The 18,755-nt window shown below is 36.3% G+C and overlaps 1 protein-coding gene across 1 annotated transcript in view; it reads right to left on the bottom strand.

Moving 5' to 3' along the window:
- Mob3 (MOB kinase activator 3) overlaps window positions 1-17,424 on the bottom strand; it is a 150,422-nt gene extending 132,998 nt beyond the window's left edge. The window contains exon 1 of the mRNA XM_090413795.1: window positions 17,366-17,424. Within this exon, the coding sequence (XP_090269921.1) occupies window positions 17,366-17,407 (42 nt within the window). The 5' untranslated portion in view covers window positions 17,408-17,424. The remainder of the gene's footprint in view (window positions 1-17,365) is intronic.
- Window positions 17,425-18,755: the final 1,331 nt, after the last annotated feature.

The raw sequence follows: 18,755 nt of genomic DNA, 5'->3' as shown, positions 1-18,755 counted from the left end.
ATTTATATCATCTTACCATAATCATTCTTCCTTCTACTTGTCACATATCTAAAAAACTCTACGGTTTTTCGTTGTTAATTTGCCAATTACTGCTTATACTCCACTTTTATTTTCCTTACTGAGTCACTCCCCTGGCCTTGTTTTTTATACTCTTCATGTAACTGATTATTATCATTATTCAACTTGTACTGCTTCCAAAGTATCTTCTTCCAGATTTCATGCTTAAGCCCCATATTCATCCATTTTACACCTACCTTATTCAGTCTTTTGGCCTTTGGAATACATTCACACATTGATGCTGTTATGTATTTCTATGTGACTATTTCAACTCCTAACATTCCATTCTATAGTTCCACGCGCTCCTAAGCTTGTCATAATCACCAGCCTTTCGTCGACGTTGTCTGAGCAATTCAGGTATAAGCTTTTTATGCCCTGTTCCTACTCTGCAGATGAAGTTGATCTTTCCACTTAATCTTGGATATCTGTGGTCTCTTCTTCCTGTGAGTTTATGTTTATATGCTAATTTGGAGAACTTATTGTGATTCATTCTTTCTATGTGGTGTAGCCAATTTTGCTGATATTCTTCTATTTCTTTGTATCTAATCGTTCTCTTATTTCTGTGTTTTTCTTTTTATTTAACCTAGTGAGTTCCAGGAGAGGTCTTAGAAACTTCATCTATGCTGCATCCAATCTTTGTCTGTTTCTTTGTTTTAGAATTCAAGTTTCACTTCAAAATTTGAGAGATGATTTATTACTAAGGGTCAAAGCTGTATAACTGAGAGGAGACCTCCACATAGCCTTTAAAGGAATGCGGAGAACCGACCAGGGCTTCTGACCTAATGTCCAATCCTCCCATCTCATGGTGCACCCTGTTGGGTATCTACTTGGACACTGAACAAACAAGGATGGGCTGGTAATTTAGGATTTAGCCGACCAAATTGTATGCTTATTGGTTAAACCAAAATAAAAAATTATGGTACAACATGACAAAATTATACGCTGGCTGTGGCATCGCCCGGTTAAACAAGGCTCCCGTTATTTTTGCCAGGGAACAGGACGAACAGCGAAAAGTCAGCTACTGGAATAAACCCTGAAACACACCCCCAACTCAATATCACCAGAGTTGAAGATGGTACTATCAACATAAGAAGCCTGAATGGCAAAGAAATGGAGCTAGCTGAGGAATTAGATAAGTACCAGATTGACATAATAGGGATGACTGAAACAAAAAAGACACTGGTGAGATCTTTCTGAGCAATAAATACAAAATGTTATACTCAGGCAATGACAATCAAGGAAAAGAAGGAGTAGCCATAGTATTCAACAGTAAATACGGGGCTAATCTTCTTGAATGGCAGTCAGTCTCAACTAGAGTAATGTGGGCAAATATGAGAATGGGGAACTGGACAATGAGACTTATTTGTGCCTATGGTCCCACAGAAGGTTCTACTAAGGTAGAAGTGGAGGAATTTTTTGATGTTTAGAAAAGGCAACTGACACAATGAAAAAGGAAAAGTTGGTCCTTTGGGGATCTAAATAGCAGACTAGGAAATGATTGTCAGACACACAAAAATATTTCGGGAAAATTTGGAGAAAAGAGCAAAGCTAATAATAATGGCAAATATCTGTTGGATTACAGCTCAGGACACGGACTAGTTATTACTAACACCATGTTCTAACATAAAAATGTGCACAAATTCACATGGAGAGAAGAGGCAAGAAATAAGAAAAGTCTCACTGACTATGTTATTGTTGATAGTGATGTTTTCTCCCTGGTGCAGGTCACCAGAGTGTACAAAGGATTTGAAATTGGAAGTGATCACTATTTAGTCTTGAGCAGGATAAAATTGAATTTCATATTGAAAAGAATGATATGTAAGAAAGTTTTAAAACGAATAAAAGTTGAGCAACTCTCAGATGTGAACTGTAGACTAAACTACACAAAGATTATTATTATTATTATTATTAAACAAGACCTCATGGAGTCTAAGACTCATCTAGGAGGTCCTTTTATCTCACACACATCTCATCATACCGGGTCTTAAACACATTCAAACTCCTTGCAGACACCACACTCTCAGGCAAGGCATTCCAATCATTCACAACTCTGCACGAAAAAAACCTGCCTCTCACTCCCCTACTCACACCCTCTTTATACAGTTTCCAGGGATGACCTCTGGTTCTCCCCTGATCTCCCACTATTCGCTGTAGAACTTCTCCACCATTGATCCTATAGCAACCCCTTACCAACTTGTAGGTCTCTATCATATCTCCCCTCTTCCTTCTCTCCACTAGTCTCTGCAAATTACATCTTTTCAATCTTTCCTCATACTCGACATTCCAGAGGTTATTGAAGATTATTGAAGAAAGATTACACAAAGATTATTGAAGAAAAAATGAAAGAGTTTGAGAACAGGAATGAAACCTTTGAAATTCAGTGGCAAACTATGAAGAAAACATTGATTCAGCTAGAGAGGCATGTGGTGAAGTTGTCTGCAAGGATAAAAAAAATCAGAACTCCCTGGTGGACACAGGAAGGAAAAGAAGAAAGCATATCAAAAGTTCCTGTCAAATAAGTCATCTTGTGCTCTTAGAGAATACAGAGACAAATGCAAGAATGCTAAACACTATGTAAAACTAGCTAAACAAAAGTAATGGGAGGACTTTGGCAAGAACATAGAAAATAAATATCAAGAAGTTGGCAAAATATTCTGGAGGTTGTTGAAGAAGCTTAGGAATGGAGGAAAGAGCTGTAAAAGGAGTTAGAGATGATAAAGGTGACATGAAAACGGGAGAAAAAGATATCCTTGAAGTATGGAGTAATTACTTTGAAAAACTGCTAAATGAAACAAGCAGTGATGACAGCACAGTGGTAAAAAACACTGCCCAGGCATGCAGTCAGGAATACATATCCATACTTGAAGTAGAAAAAGCCATCAAAGGCTTGAAATGTGGAAAGGCAGCAGGAGTAGATGATATTTGACCAGAAATGCTGAAGTACGGTGGTATAAGAGTCTTACAGTGGCTGCACTGCATAGTTCAGAAAGCCTGGACAGAGGGACAAATTTCTAATGATTGGAGTAGAGCTCTCATAGTGCCCATAGATAAAAAGCGAAATAAAACCGAATGTGAGAATTACAGAGGTATTTCCCTACTGAGTGTTCCTGGCAAGATCTACGCAAGTATACTTGAGAAACGGTTGAGAATTGTGGAAGAAAAGCTTGGTGAAGAACAAGCTGGATTCAGGCCAAATAGAGGCTGTTGGGATCAGATCTTCACTTGATGACAAATAGTCGAGAAAGCATGGGAATATAACAGAGATCTGTATTTAAGATTTGTCCATTTGGAAAAGGCATGTGGCAAGGTGCCAAGAGAAAAGCTATTCAATACGCTACAGTTATATGGTGTCAATTGGGCATTATATCAAGCAATACTTAGTCTTTATTTGAGTTGTAAGTCAGCAGTTAGAATTGAAGGAATTACAGGAAGATGGTTTAATTAAATCTGGTGTGAGACAAGGATGTACATTATCCCCTCTGTTATTCATTATCTATATGGATCATATTATGAAGGAAAGTGGTATTAAACATGATATCAAAATTGGAGATGTTAATGTCAGCTCTTTGCTTTATGCGGATGATGTTATACTTCTAAATAAATCCGCTACAAGTCTGCAAGATTCTCTGAATAAATTGAATAACTGTTGTAATAGATATGGTATGAAGGTCAGCAATAAAAAGACAAAGACAATGAAAATAGGCAGAATCATTGAAAATGTCAACTGTGTTGTGAATGGAGAACCTATGGAACAAGTGAAACATTTCAGCTACCTAGGCAAGATTTTTACTGAAGATGGTAAATTAAATATAGAAATAGACAACAGAATCAGCAAAGCTGGTATGGTAGGAAGTCAATTGAATAAATTCATATGGAATAATTGAGAAATTAGTCGGAACACTAAATTAGCTGTATACAAGACAGTGTTCAAACCAGTTTTAACTTATGGATCTGAGAGCTGGGGCAGAAGTAAAACACTTGACCAAAGACTAGAGACCGCAGATATGAGAGTCCTGAGAAAGATTATAGGCGTGAACAGATGGCATCAATGGCAATATCATATTAAAAACGAGGATATTAGGAAAGAACTTGACATTGTCAACATCCAGGAATGCGTTAGCAGAGCTAATCTCAGGTGGTATGGTCACTTAAACAGAATGGGAGAGGAAAGATTAGTAAAACAAGTGTTCTCTGCTTGGTTGGCAGGAAAACGACCCAGAGGAAGACCAAGATATAGGTGGATTGATACGGTACAAAGTGCCTTAGACAATCGAAATATAAGATCTGATAAGGTTGGAGTCTTGACGAGTAACAGACTAATTTGGAGGAAAATTGTAGATAGGAAGTTAGTAATGATGTAATTTTTGTCATGTAGTACTTATCATATCCTTACACCCCTTGAGGGTACATGGCAGGAATTTGATGATGATGATGATGATTATTATTATTCAGGCCTCCATGTAGTCATCGTGGGAGGTCCTTCCTAAGAACATAAAGTCTGTCAAGACTCATCGAGGGGAGGTCCCCCCCCCCCCCAAGAAACACAAAGTCTATCATACCACTCCTTAAACTCATTGACCATTCTCACTCTCACCACTCCATCAGGCAATGCACTCCACGGTTCAACCACCCTCCATGCAAAGAAACCACTCCTCACCCTCTTTCTCACTGTTTCCTTTCGAAACTTCCAGGGATGGCCTCTTGTCATCATTCCTTCCCGCTGTTCAACCAAGCAAAAGAACTCCCCAGCGTTAACCCTGTAACCACCTCTCAACAGTTTAAAAGTCTCAATCATATCACCTCTCCTCATTTAGAGGTCATGTTATGTAATCTTGAGTTTCTTTAGTCGTTTGTTTTCCAAAATTTCTTTTAATTATGCCATTCATTCCATTGTAACTTTGTATTCTTGCTTATAATTGTGAATCAGTATTGTATTGCGAGATTATATTTCCCAAGTATCTGAATTCTGTAACTTGTTCTATTATTTTATTATTAAGCATAATTTAACTTTTTGAATGGTGTTTCCACACATTGCCATAGCTTTTGTTTTAGAGATTTTCATTTTACATTTTTTTGCTATTTCATTTAGATGGTTAGTTGCAATTTGTAGTTTTTATGTTCTGAATTTGAAATTAGTACTTGATCATCTGCATAAAGTATTGTATTTAGCTGTATATTATTTGTTAGTTTAACTCCATCTTTGACAGTTGTTTTCCATTCTTTTAGGATTCTGTTTATATAAACAGAACAGGATTGGGGATAAGCCACAACCTTGTCTTGCTCCTTTATTTATAGTTATAGGTTCTGATAATGTTCCATCTGCAAATTTGATGCAAATATTTGTTTCTCTGTATAGACTTTTATTGCATTAATTGAGGAGGTATTTTATCATCTTGTAATATTTTCCAGAGTAGATTTCTGTTCAAGTTATCATACACCTTTTCGTAGTCAATAAATAGAAGAAAAGTGGGCAGATTAAATTCTTTTCTTTCTTCTTTGATCTGTTGCTTTGTGAAAGAGGCATCTGTGCATCCTCACCCTCTTCTAAAACCACACTGTTCTTCTTCTAAATAATTTTCTGTATATTTAATTAGTCTGTTCTTTAAAATGTTTGCATATAGTAGATTTCTGTTCAAGTTATCATACGCTTTTTCGTAGTCAATAAATAGAAGAAAAGTGGGCAGATTAAATTATTTTATTTTTTCTATGATTTGTTGCATTGTGAAAAAGCATCTGTGCATCACCCCCCACCTTCTAAAACCACACTGTTCTTCTTGTAAATAATTTTCTATATATTTAATTAGTCTGTTCTTTAAAATGTTTGCATATAGTTTAGATGCTATTATTAAGAGAGTAATGCCTCTGTAATTTCCACATTTGTCCATGGGACCTTTTTTTGTGAATATTTATTACTGCTCCAGTTTCCCATTCTTTCAGGATCTTTTGATATTTCCAGAGTTTTGAAGAGTTCACGTAGGTTTTCTTTTAAGCTATTGTCTGCATTTAAAGAGTTCAAATGTATATTCCATCCAGGCCTGGACTTTTCTATTTCTTGAGTTTTTAAATTATTTTTCTAATTCTTCCATTGCTATTTCTTCTGAACTTTCCTATGTACTGATATCTTCAATTCTGTGAGTTTTGTATTTCTTGTCTTTCATTCCACCATGTTTTATAGTGTTCCGCTTTGGAAATTAGATTATTTCTTAATTGGTCATTTTCTGCTGTTTGTAGATGCCTGAAAATTTTAAAACATATTCTTTGTGGTCCAGTGATATTCTGCTCTAATGATTTAACATATTTACTCCGGTCTTCTCTGTGTATACTTCTGGAAAGCTTTCTGACTTCAGCCCATAGTTTCTTATATTCTATATAGTCAGCAGTGTTTTTACTCTGCAGATGGATTTTATAAACCTGTTTTTTCCTTTTGATTAATTCTTTTAAGTCCTCATGCTCTGAGCCACTTTTTGTTCTTCCTTGATTTATATCCTAAACTTTCTTCTGCTGCTTTTAGTATGGTTTCCTTTATATTTTTCCAGTCAGTTTCAATATTGTTTGTGGTTGGTTTTATTTTATCTCTTATTCTGTTTTTATATAAGTTTCTGATACTCTCCTGTTCTAGGAGGTGAATTTTAAACAGTTTATTAGATGTTGGTACATTATCTTTTTTTCTTTTGAAGTATGTGGTTCTTTTTATGAATTCAAATGTGCTTTCAACTAACATGTGATCACTATCAATTTCGCTTCCTCTAAAAGCCCTTGTATCCTTGATATTATTATTTAGTTTGTTGTTAATAATAATGTAATCCATTAATGAATTAGTTCCTTTTGTTTCCCATAAAAATATACATAAGTATATTTTTATGCCTGAAGAAAGTATTGCTGATTTTTAGACTGTTAAATATGCAGAAGTCTCTTAATAAAATTTCACCAGCCTTTTTTAATTTCACACATATCTTTTTCTTACACAAGTGTGCATGTGGCTAGCCACAACCTATGTGATCACTTCATAATCGCTCTCAATCAACTGGTGAAAGTGCGAATGCGAAACCCCACTCACAATTGCATCCTCTGATGAAATTAAGAGATCTAAAACTCTCGATTTAAGCATGCCCTCCTTTACATGCTGCCTGTAAAGGAGGGCATGCTTAAATCAAGAAATTCATTTTCCTTATTCCCAAATGTTATCTCTTCATTCCAATCTATACTGCCATAATAAAAATCATCCATAATAATTACCCTTCCTTTGTTCACTAATCCAAGTTGTTTATACATTTCTTTATTACCATTCTCCACATTCCCTGGCTTATAGCAACATCCAACTAAATATCTTCCTGTCACCTTCCACCACACTGCCTCATAACTAGTGCCATTATTTCTCCTCTTTCATGTCTACCTTATGTGAACATAATTCCCCTGCTATCATCAGCAGCACTCCCCCTCCCTTCTTGTCCTTTCTATCGTCACGAAAAATACTGTATCCTTCCATTTCTATTCCTGTTGGGATATCATCTTCATTCAACCATGTTTCACTTATTCCAATAATTTTGAAATGAATAAACTCAATTAGTGAAACCATTTCATCTACTTTATTTCTGATACTTCTGACATTTGTAAACAGAAGTTTGTTTTTAGGTCTATAATCAGTAATATCGAAGCCACTTGTTGGTTGTGATTTCCCCACCACCACTGCCAAATCACCTTTATCACCACATACCCACTCAGTCTCTTTGTAACGAATGCTTGCGAATTCTCTTCAAATTGTGCACTGGCAGCGAGGAGGCACGGCCGACGTCATTTGTTTTTGCAGAGGGGAGCGTCGGTGAAAAGGAAAGATATAAACAGTTAGTGAGTTTTGCTTTCTGCAAGAAGAGTGCGGGGTGTGCGGGCTCCGTAGTATGGCGACGTTTAGTTATGAATGTATTTCTTTTTTTTTTATCCGTTTGTTCTGTGCTGCTATGTGTTTCATGTCAATAAAGGGTTAGCAGCTAATCTCAGCGAGCATTCATTCTGTGTAATGATTAGCACTTTCACCAGCTTTACCACTCACCATGAGTCCGAGTTTTACTGGCGCAGTCGACGGGATCTACAAGGTGAGAGCAATTTGTTATGTAAATGCATGCTCCCATGTTTTAAAGTTCTATTTTGATTGTTTGGGTGCAAATCTGTTTTAATACAAAAAAAAGGTGTTCGAAGGTTCCATCCTGGAACAGTAATAGTTTTGATTTCTCACCAGAGAAAGAATACATCAGTATTCAAGTTTTGTTCCATCCTGGAACAGTAGCACAATAGTTTAGATAAAAGAAAAACACGCCAGTGTTCAAGCTATATTTTCGTCCCAGATAATTCAGAATAGTTGTTTTTTTTGTTTTCATTTTAAATTTATTTTGTTCTGTTTTGCATTTACCATTTTGTCTTGTTTTACATGTTTGTTCCATCTTGGAACAGTCAGTACTTTTGATTTCTCTCCCGAGAAAGAACATGACAGTGTTATCATAGTTCATTTTTGCATACTGTTTTGATAGTTCTGTTTTGAGATTTAAGTTATTATATAGTAGTGGTGTAAAATCGAAAAACTGTTTTTTTTTTTGTTTTGTTTTTGTTTTTATATATCTACACACATATATATATATATTTGTGTATTTGAAATTGTAGTAAATTGTGTAGTTGAAGTTTTATCTGATAATATTGTAAGATTTATCTATGTTTAGAAATGATATGTTGAATTTAATTATGAGTCCCATAATCACCAAATATATACATCTCTATTTGGGCATTTAAAAAAAAAAATTTTTTTTTTTTTTTTTTTTTTTGCAATTGATTTTTTTTTTTTATCAGTAAAGAGGGTTATTGTTAAGCACCATGGCTTATTTAACCAAAGGTAGAAAGGAAGATTTACGTAAATTGGCTGAAGAATTGGGAGAAGCCAACTATTGAAATGAAAGTGATAGATCTTAAAATGATTATTACGGAAAGTAAATTTTATGAAGAAGGATTTGTTAAAGGGATGTTAGAGATGATTATTAGTACCAGACTTGAGGAAGAATTGATGAAGAAAGAAGAACTAGAAGCTCAACGGCAGAAAGAAGAACTAGAAGCCCAATGCCGGAAAGATGAATTGGGAGCCCAACAGAAAAGAGAACAAATGGAGTTCGAGTTGAAGAAACTGGAAATTGAAGCGTGTGTTCAACCAACCTCAACTCCAGTATCCAGTGACAATAAACCATATTGCCTTGAACTAATTAAGCTAATGCCTAGGCTTAGATTACAAGAGGATGACATTGTGATATACCTATCTGTTTGAAAGACAAGCTAAGAGAACCAAAATAGATGTTAAAGACTGGATATCATGTCTCTTGACTTTGTTACCATTTGAGATTGTCCAGTTAATTGGTAGAGAGCCAGAAGAAAATTGCGAAGATTATGAATATATTAAAACAATTCTACTAAAGATATTTTAACTGAATCCTGAAAATTTCAGAAAAAAGTGTGATGCACCAAAAGGTTGCTGAAAAATCTTGGAGGGCTTTCTGTTATGAAATAACTAATTATTTCGAAGAGTGGATTGGTGGCCTTGATATCAAGGATTTCGAAGGGTTAAAAGATCTAATTATTATGGGGCAACTGAAGAAGAAAGTACTACATGAAGTGAGAGAACATCTCATAGACGACTGGGCAAAATTCGTTTCTCCAACCAAGTTAGCTGACAGACTGGACGAACACGACAGTGTTCGTAGTACATCAAAGAAGTCATCGGAGCTATTCCGAAAGACAAAGTTACTGAAAAGTTTAGACCTTATACTCCACCTCCTGAACGAACATTCAAGAATAATCATTATCTCCTACAAACCAACTTGTTTTACTTGTAGAGAGGAAGGTCATATCGCCATTGTATGAAAAATAGTCAATCAAAAGGTACTCCTGCTACAGCACACAGTAACCTAGTCCAGACGTCTACCACTGGGGATGACGATAAACCAGGTATATTGACTGCCAAAATTTCCGTTCCAGTATCCAAATCAGTGGACATTGATCGAAACGTAGATGGTTTGAAGGTCGTCAAAATCAAATGTGGAAGTAGGGTTTTAAATGGAATAATAGATATGGGAGCGCAAATATCGGTAGTGCGTGAAGATTTAGTGGCAGATATGCCTCATGATGGAGAAAGTAAGATAGAAATATCTTCTGCTTTTGGAGAAAATGAAACAACACCCCTAAGGAATTTTGAAATGAAAATTGATGATAATTTACATGGTAATGTTCCAGTCACCTGTGCAGTCTCAAGAAGACTGGTTACCGATCTACTACTGAGCTCCTCTGCCTATGAAATGCTGGTCGAAAGTGTCGAGCTACATGAGAGTAGTCACCATTGGGAGACACTGGTTTTGAAATCAAAAGATTTGAGTGATAAACAGCCAGAAGATGACGAAGAAGAAGACATGCCTTTGAAAATAACCAGTACAGTATTGGCAGTAAGTATGATAGAGTCTCAACCATGTGCAGAAAATGAGTGTATACCAGATAAAACAAAATTTGAATTCGGCAAACTTCAAAAGGATGATGAGACGCTTCGAAGGTGTTTTGAATGGGCAGAAAGGCAGGAAAATTCTTATGCATTTGACAATGGGGTTCTGCTTCATAACAAACATATTTGTGGCGAGAATATTAGACAAGTGGTGCTACCGCATGTGAAACGAGAAAATGTCTTAAAAATGGCACATGAAATCCCGCTGGCTGGCCATCTCGGCTAAAAGAAAACCCGTCAGCGAATCAAGCATTCATTTTTTTGGCCTACCATTAAACAAGATGTGAAAAAATACTGCAAAAGTTGCAAAGAATGTCAAATGAGAAGGACTGCTACATATAGGGATAGAATCCCCATACGACCTATCGTCAGACCAGAAACTCCGTTTGAGGTATGGAGTGTGGATTGTATCGCACCGTTAGAACCTCCATCGGGAAGAGAACATCGATTCATAATATGTGCTGTTGATTTATGCACTAGATGGGCCAAAGCCATACCTGTCAAGGAAATAAGTGCTAAAACTACATGTAACGTTCTGATGAGAATTTTTACTCAGACTGGATTTCCTAAAATGATCTGTACCGACCAAGGTACAAATTTTACATCTAAATTCACTCAAGCTTTTGAAGATCTGCTAGGCATAGCTCCACGTTTTTCCACTCCAGGACATCCTGAGAGTATGGGCGCTGTTGAACGTTGCAACAGAACTTTAAAAGAGATGATGAATAAGAATATACAGGAACATGGAAGAAACTGGGATTTACATCTTCCCTATCTTCTATTCGCATACCGGGAAGTACCACATAGCACTACTGGGTTATCACCTTTCCAGTTGGTATATGGAAGATTACCTCCGGGCCCCTTATCTTTGTTAAAGGAAATTTGGACTGGTGAACGAGGCATCCCAACCGCTGCCTCTCGCTCGATTGAAAATTATTTACAAGAGCTTCTTGAAAATCTAAGAAAAGCTCATGAAATTGCATCTGAGAATGCCAAAGGGTCTCAAGAACAATGCTCCTTCAGATATAATCTTCGTTCCAAAGAAAAATCCTTCATTATTGGTGAAAAGGTTTTAATATTGTTACCTTCATCCTCTCATAAGCTTCTAAATACTTGGACAGGACCTGCTACAGTCGTTCAACTTACTAGACCACATTCTGCGAAGGTTGAGATGGAGGATGGAAGTATCAGGGAGTTCCACATAAATAAGCTTCGACCATATATTCAAAGAATTAATCATGTCGGTCTAGTTTTCGAACTAGATGAAGATTTCAGAACACTCCACCATGCACCTGCTGACAAAATGAATAAATCAGTTGATGATATTAAGAAACACCTTAAGGATATGAAAGCTCTCTTGAAGGGAGAACAAAAACAAGAACATTTTTGACATCCTCCGGAAATATGTAGATGTTTTTAGTTCCAAACCTGGTCATGCCAAAGTGGACGGACACTCCATCAAAGTTACAGAGAACTATTCCCCTAAAAGACTCAAACCCTATAGGATCCAATCACTCTACAAAAGGAAGTAGATCGACAAATCAAAGAGCTGTTAGATATGGGCCTCATTGAGCCAAGTGTCAGTGAATGGGCTCATCCCGTGGTTTGTGTGGCTAAGAAACATGGAAGTGTCAGTCTATGCATTGACTTTAGACTGCTAAATAGCATTACTATTCCAGATGCTTATCCAATGAAAATAGCTAGAGATTTATTATTTGAGGTAGGACAAGCAAGATTTATCACTGTAGTTGACCTCACCAAGGGATATTGGTGAGGTAATCCCTATGGAAAAGGAAGCAAAGCCCTTCACTGCATTTGTGACACATTCTGGTCACTATCAATGGAACGTATTACCATTTAGAATGAAGAACGCTGGAAGCACATTCCAGAAATCATTAGATAAAGCACTAGCTCCTCATAAGGCATACTGCCGATCTTATATCGACAATTTGGCTATATTTTCTAAAACATGGTCTGAACATCTCATCCATATAGATGAAGTCTTCAAAACATTAAAAGAGGTGGGTTTAACGGTAAACCTAGAAAAATGTGAATTTGGGAAAAATCAAGTAAAATTCTTAGGTCATTTGATTGGATCCAGTCAACATTTCCCGGACCCAGAGAAGGTTGAGGTTATAAAAGGTTTAGCGAAACCAGCTACAAAGAAGGAAGTAAGAAGTCTACTTGGGCTGGCTAGCTGGCTACTACTGTGAATACATACCACGATTCTCCCAAATTTTATTACTGCTGACAAATCTGACCCAGAAAAGTGTCCCAAACAATATTCCTTGGACTACTGATGAAGCATTTACGGAACTCAAGGAAGAGCTTATAAAAATGCCATCTTTGCATACTCCAGATCTCGACAAACCGTTCCAGTTGTATACGGATGCATCAGCAACAGCAATTGGCATGCTTAGCTCAAAACAACGAACAAGGGAATGAATTGCCCATTGCTTTCTTCAGTAAGAAACTAAATTCTGGTCAAATGAAATGGTCAACCATTGAAAGGGAAGCTTTTTGCATCTTGGAAGCGTTGAAAAAGTTTGACACATGGGTATTTGGTGCTGAAATACAGATAATTTCAGATCATAACCCTCTGACCTATCTAAAAGTGCCCTTCATGGTGCCAAGTTGTCCCGATGGGCTTAGCCCTACAACGTTATAACATGACCGTTACATATAGAAAAGGTAGTCGTCATGATAACGCCGATGTCCTTTCCAGATTAAAAACTGATATAATTAATTAATGTTATTGACTTTTTTCTTAATAATGATTGTATAGTTTCTTGATGATTATATAGTTTTTTTTGGGAGCTGCATCACACCATGAACCTCTCACCTCATTTCTTGTATTTTAGAGTCAATTACTCGCCCTGAGTTTTCTTTTAGATGCAACATCGACACTCTTGTGATGGATGTGCTTCCCCCAAAGGGAGCTGTAAGGACTTTTGTAATGAATGCTTGTAAATTCTTTTCAAATTGTGCACTGGCGGCGAGGAGGCATGGCTGACGTCATTTGTTTTTGCAGAGGGGAGTGTCGGTGAGAAGGAAAGATAAACAGTTAGTGAGTTTTGCTTTCCGCAAGAGTGCGGAGTGTGCAGGCTCTGTAGTATGGCGACGTTTAGTTGTAAATGCATTTCTTTTTTTTTTATCCGTTTGTTCTGTGCTGCTATGTGTTTCATGTCAATAAAGGGTTAGCAGTTAATCTCAATGAGCATTCATTCTGCGTAATGATTAGCACTTTCACCAGCTTTACCACTCACCACGAGTCCTAGTTTTACTCTCTTCCCCACCCATATCATATTATATTCCATCTCCATTTAATCTCCCTTTGTCATGTCTCCCTGTCCATACAGACCCCCCCCCCATTTCCCTGTTCCTCTGGCATTTCTGTTCTTTCTTTGTCTCTCACACTACTACTGTTTCCACTGCCAGGCACTTACCCCCTCAATACCACTCTCTTTATCTTTTACTTCATCTCTTACTTCTGATCTCTTGCTTCCATCACACACTGTACTTCCATCTAGCAGCACTTTCTCCAGTGCACTTACTCCAAAACCATTCAAATGCAACCCATCACACCTGTATAATTCCATTCTTCTCTCAAGCACATGCGATACATCCACAAACTGTACTCCCCCTTTCCTCACAAAGCATCCTAACATACTATTCATGATTCTGGCTCTCCATCTCAACTCATTATCATACTTCGGTAATACACTGCCAACCTTTCTCACTATACTGTTATCTTTTACTCTTCTCAATAACCTCCTGATATTCATCCTTATGTCCACTTAAATCATTTGTCCCCACGACCACTACTAATTCTCTTGCTCGCTTCCTTCTCATATCCAATGCCTTGTTAATTCTCTCCTGGATAGCCGACCTTATGAACTTTCATTAACTAATCCTCTAACTATGGAATCTCCATACGCTGCTATCCTGGAACCACATCACCTCTTTTACCCTTTTTCCTTTCATTCTAATCTTTTGAACACTTTCATTAGTTTCCACTAAACATCTATTATCACTCCACATATTATTCCTCATTTCATTTTTCATTTTTAATAACTATTTCATCAAATATTGCTTTCTGACAATTTCAGTGTCACTTCCATAGTCTTGCTACCTCTCGTTCTGCTACATCTTACTTCTGTTTCCCCCATTCATATCTCCTTTCACTCCCTATCGCTAAAACTTCACTTCTACATTCTTGCATTCTTTCACTCCCTCAGTTTCACTTGCTTTTGTTTCATTTCCATTTCATTCATTCATGCCATCATTTATCTTTTCAGTCTGTTTTGCATTTGTTGACTTATGGTATAATATATTGGACTTCCTACAAATCCACACTTTCTCTTATCTCCCGTTCATTCTCTCCACAAACAAATCTCTTACACTCTGCCATGTAGACATACATTCAGCTTGTTCAGGGAATAGTGATAAGCTAAAATTGTTGTAATTTTTAATAATAGATTACCTGTTATTGTTCATACTTAAAAAGGTATCTTTATGTCATGAAAGTTAGATATGAAGGTTTTAATATTTTCTGTAAAATTTGCCATAATATATTTTTAATTTGCTATTTTGTAATAAAATAACATATTATTAGTGTTACTTTGCAAATTTCTAATCCATGGCTAGGGCTGTACTTATGCATAGGCACTAGTTGAGGGCCCCAAAAAATTAGGAACAATTTAAAGGCTCTGGAGCCCTCCAGATGCCTCAGCCCCACCCACCTTGGGAAAAGTGCAGGTACAACCCTGTCCATGGCATACATCTATGAAAATTTAATAAAGTTTCACTATTGGTGAACTGTATTCTTATTTACTAAAAGCAATTTTATAATAGGCAAATTTCGAAAACCAGTTGCATTATGTTGGATTGTGTTGTGATTCACAAATTAAGAAATAAAGCATCTTGGAGAATAATCTACTGTTCAAAAGTGTTTGGAATATAATTAAGGCATCTTATTTATATATATATATCTCCCACAGAAGAAATTTGTAACCCATATCACATCAGTGCTGTTGAGGACAAGGGAAAATGTGTTATTTATTTATTTATTTTTCTGTGAAACAATTTACTTTTTGATTGTAGCATGTTTCTTCTGACAAAAACTGGGATTTCATGCAAAATAGAATTTTAGTATCACGAGATAACAAGAGCATTTTCTGTTGAGGATTGCTCAGTAGTTCTGAAAATTGCATTTTCTGATAGTATTGTTTTTCTTGCTTTTCCATTAGAAATGAAATTTGATAATAACAGTAATAGTTATATTACTGTTATTATCAAATTTCTTTCTGATCTCTGTCACACATTACACACTATACTTTCATCCAGCAACACTTTTTCCAGCACACTCACTCCAAAACCATTTAAATGCACACCCTATCACACATGTATAATTTCATTCTTCCCTCAAACACATGCCATACATCCAAGAGCTCCACTCCCTCTTCCTCACACAGCTCTGCCAACATACCATTCAATTTGTTAATGATCATTTAAAATCCAATTTCTTGTAATAACTAATAATGGTAATAAAGTTTACTTTATCAACATAAAAGATATTTAGGTATTGCCTGATATATACTCATGAGAACTGAGTGCTTATACAAGTTTCATTCAGCCATAAAAGGGTATGACTGTATAATTTAAAACTGTGGTACATTTTTTTAGATAAAAAAATGTAAGGTTCAATGAATGAACATTCAGGGATGATTCTCTGAGCTACTGAGCACAGATGGCTTCCTCATTGTGGATATCTGGGTCAGCAATGCCATCCCTAATGATCATATACCTTGCAATTTCTAAGAAAGAAGACATGCCAATTATCATGACTGTCAAAATAGCTTTGATGCCCCACAAAGTTAGTAATTACAACAATCATTAGGAATGGCTATTATCCAAACTTATATATACATAGGTCCAGATAATTTATGCTGAGTAATGTCTAACAAGTGCATCAACTTTTTTTTCTAAAAGAAAATTGTTAATTTTTCCATAAACCGAATTGATAGAAACAGTTTGAATCTTATTCCATGGGGAAATCAAACTAGCAATCTTTACATTTTCTTTTCATAGGTCCAAATCCATCCTTTTTATATTACATGCAGAAAGATGGATCAATGCACAATGAAACCTACAGTACTCATGATAAAGTACAACCTTATGTCATTATTTACACGTTCTCAGATTCCATACTGTTTTTAGTGAAAAAACACATTTGTATATAAGATGAATAAAAATGTCTGTAGGTTACAAAATAAAATATACGCATGTAATTTCCTGAACACAGCTTTGAATCTTTCGGATGCTTTAATCATGCTACAATAATCGCTAGAACTTCATTATTTTCTAATCCACAACTGTAATGATTTTTTTTAATTATTTTTAAATAAAGTTTCAATGGGAGTAACCTTCTGATAATTTAAAATAAAATTCTTTAGAAAATGGATTCAGCGTTTTGGAAATCGGTGCACTCCGCGATGATCCGTTGGAGGTGTCATATAATAATACAAATATTTAGTTAAGTATAACGGCTACTCAAAAATCATTATCAGCTGGCTAACCACCAGAAGTTCAACGACACAGTAACCTCACTGTTCAGCGAAATACATCTATGAACACCCAGTATGTACGAAGCCTACTGGCCCCGATTTCCAATTACAACTCGACTGTCAAGTTAAATAATACTACTTATTTAAAAGGAACACGCAATCACTGCAATGACAGAACAATGTTTTCGAGTTTCCACTTTTCTGATATAATAACACTTACCTTAGTTTTCTGTAGATGTAAAAAATCAACTAAACTCGCCATTCTGCTAACCACCGGAAATACCGGTAGGATCACACACCACGCCACCTATTATTAAAAATGTACAATAACATTTAAACTATATGAACTGGGATAATGCTTATTTTGATCAATATTTTTGGGAATTTCCGAAAATGAATGCGATCTAATTTTTTGAAAAAAGTAGTACGATTTCTAGTCATCCATGGAGTCACATGACCGGAATGAGTTTTCTTTCAGTACCACATGACGTCGTAACCCATTAAGCAAAGAAAACAATACCTAGGAGCGTCATGTCGAGCGTCTGCTGTAGCAGATTAACTTGTATCCAATATCCTCTTTAACTTTAGGCCAGCATATTCTTATAATTGTGTTTTTTAAATCTTCAATCTCATTTTCGACAAAATAAAAAATAACGTCCAGATAATTAATGCTGAGTAATGTCTGACAAGTGCATCAACTTTTTTTTCTAAAAGAAAATTGTTAATTTTTCCATAAACTGAATTGATAGAAACAGTGTGCATGACAACAACGTTTGGCTGCGAAATTAGAAACAAAATTCAGAATGATTAGCGACTGGGCTAGAGATTGAAGTGCCCACTCAGTCTCCAAAAGCTAAAGACGGTTAAAAGGCCTCACCTTTTCCCTCTAAGCGAATAAAAGGCATTAGCTTATTTATTTCAAAAAAGGCTTGTGTAGCTCAGTGGAAATGGCGCATGCTAAATGAACTTTAACAAATCAAAATGTGTAATCAAATAACAATTTGTTAAAAGAGCTAACAGTTAAATAGTTAATAACAGTAAAACAAAGGTATTAAGAATTAAACCTGAATGTAACCAATAATGTAATAAATGTCATGTAACTATTCACTGTGGTTAACCTGTGTAGCTCAGAGCAGTGGCGTTTGCACTCTACGGCGCTTGACCACACGAAGAATGGCGTTCGAATCTGGTCGCCGAATAGAGGAAAAGCCTTTTCTCGACCGGTTCACGAGTCAGTCGATCTCTGGTAAGGGCCAGAGGATTTTTACTCCTGAAAACTCGGGTTTCTCGTTCCGTAAACGTAAGAAAATCGCCCGTCGAACTACACTATTTTCAGACATTAATATTGTGTTAGGGATAGGGACCATGACATGGCGGCACTTGCTAGCCTTCTTCTTTGCTGCTTGCCAATTGATTATTGATAGCCTTGAGCTAGCTATCTCTGATTGGTTACCAGTGGAGAATGAACTGCTCACTCAGTCTCCAAAAAGTTAAATAGGGTTAAAACGGCCTCACCGACTCCCTATACGGGAACAAAAAGGCGTTAACTTTTTCTAAGCCTTTCTTCGAAAGGTTCTCAAGTTAGTCAATCTCTGGAACAGGAAAGCAGG

This window comes from Typopeltis vanoorti, chromosome 24 (assembly GCF_054136105.1).
Source record: "Typopeltis vanoorti isolate ZY-2024b chromosome 24, IOZ_Tvanoo_1.0, whole genome shotgun sequence".
Classification (NCBI taxonomy): Eukaryota; Metazoa; Arthropoda; class Arachnida; order Uropygi; family Thelyphonidae; genus Typopeltis; species Typopeltis vanoorti.
Note: the sequence above shows the minus strand (reverse complement) of the source record. Positions and strands in the feature narration are given on the sequence as shown.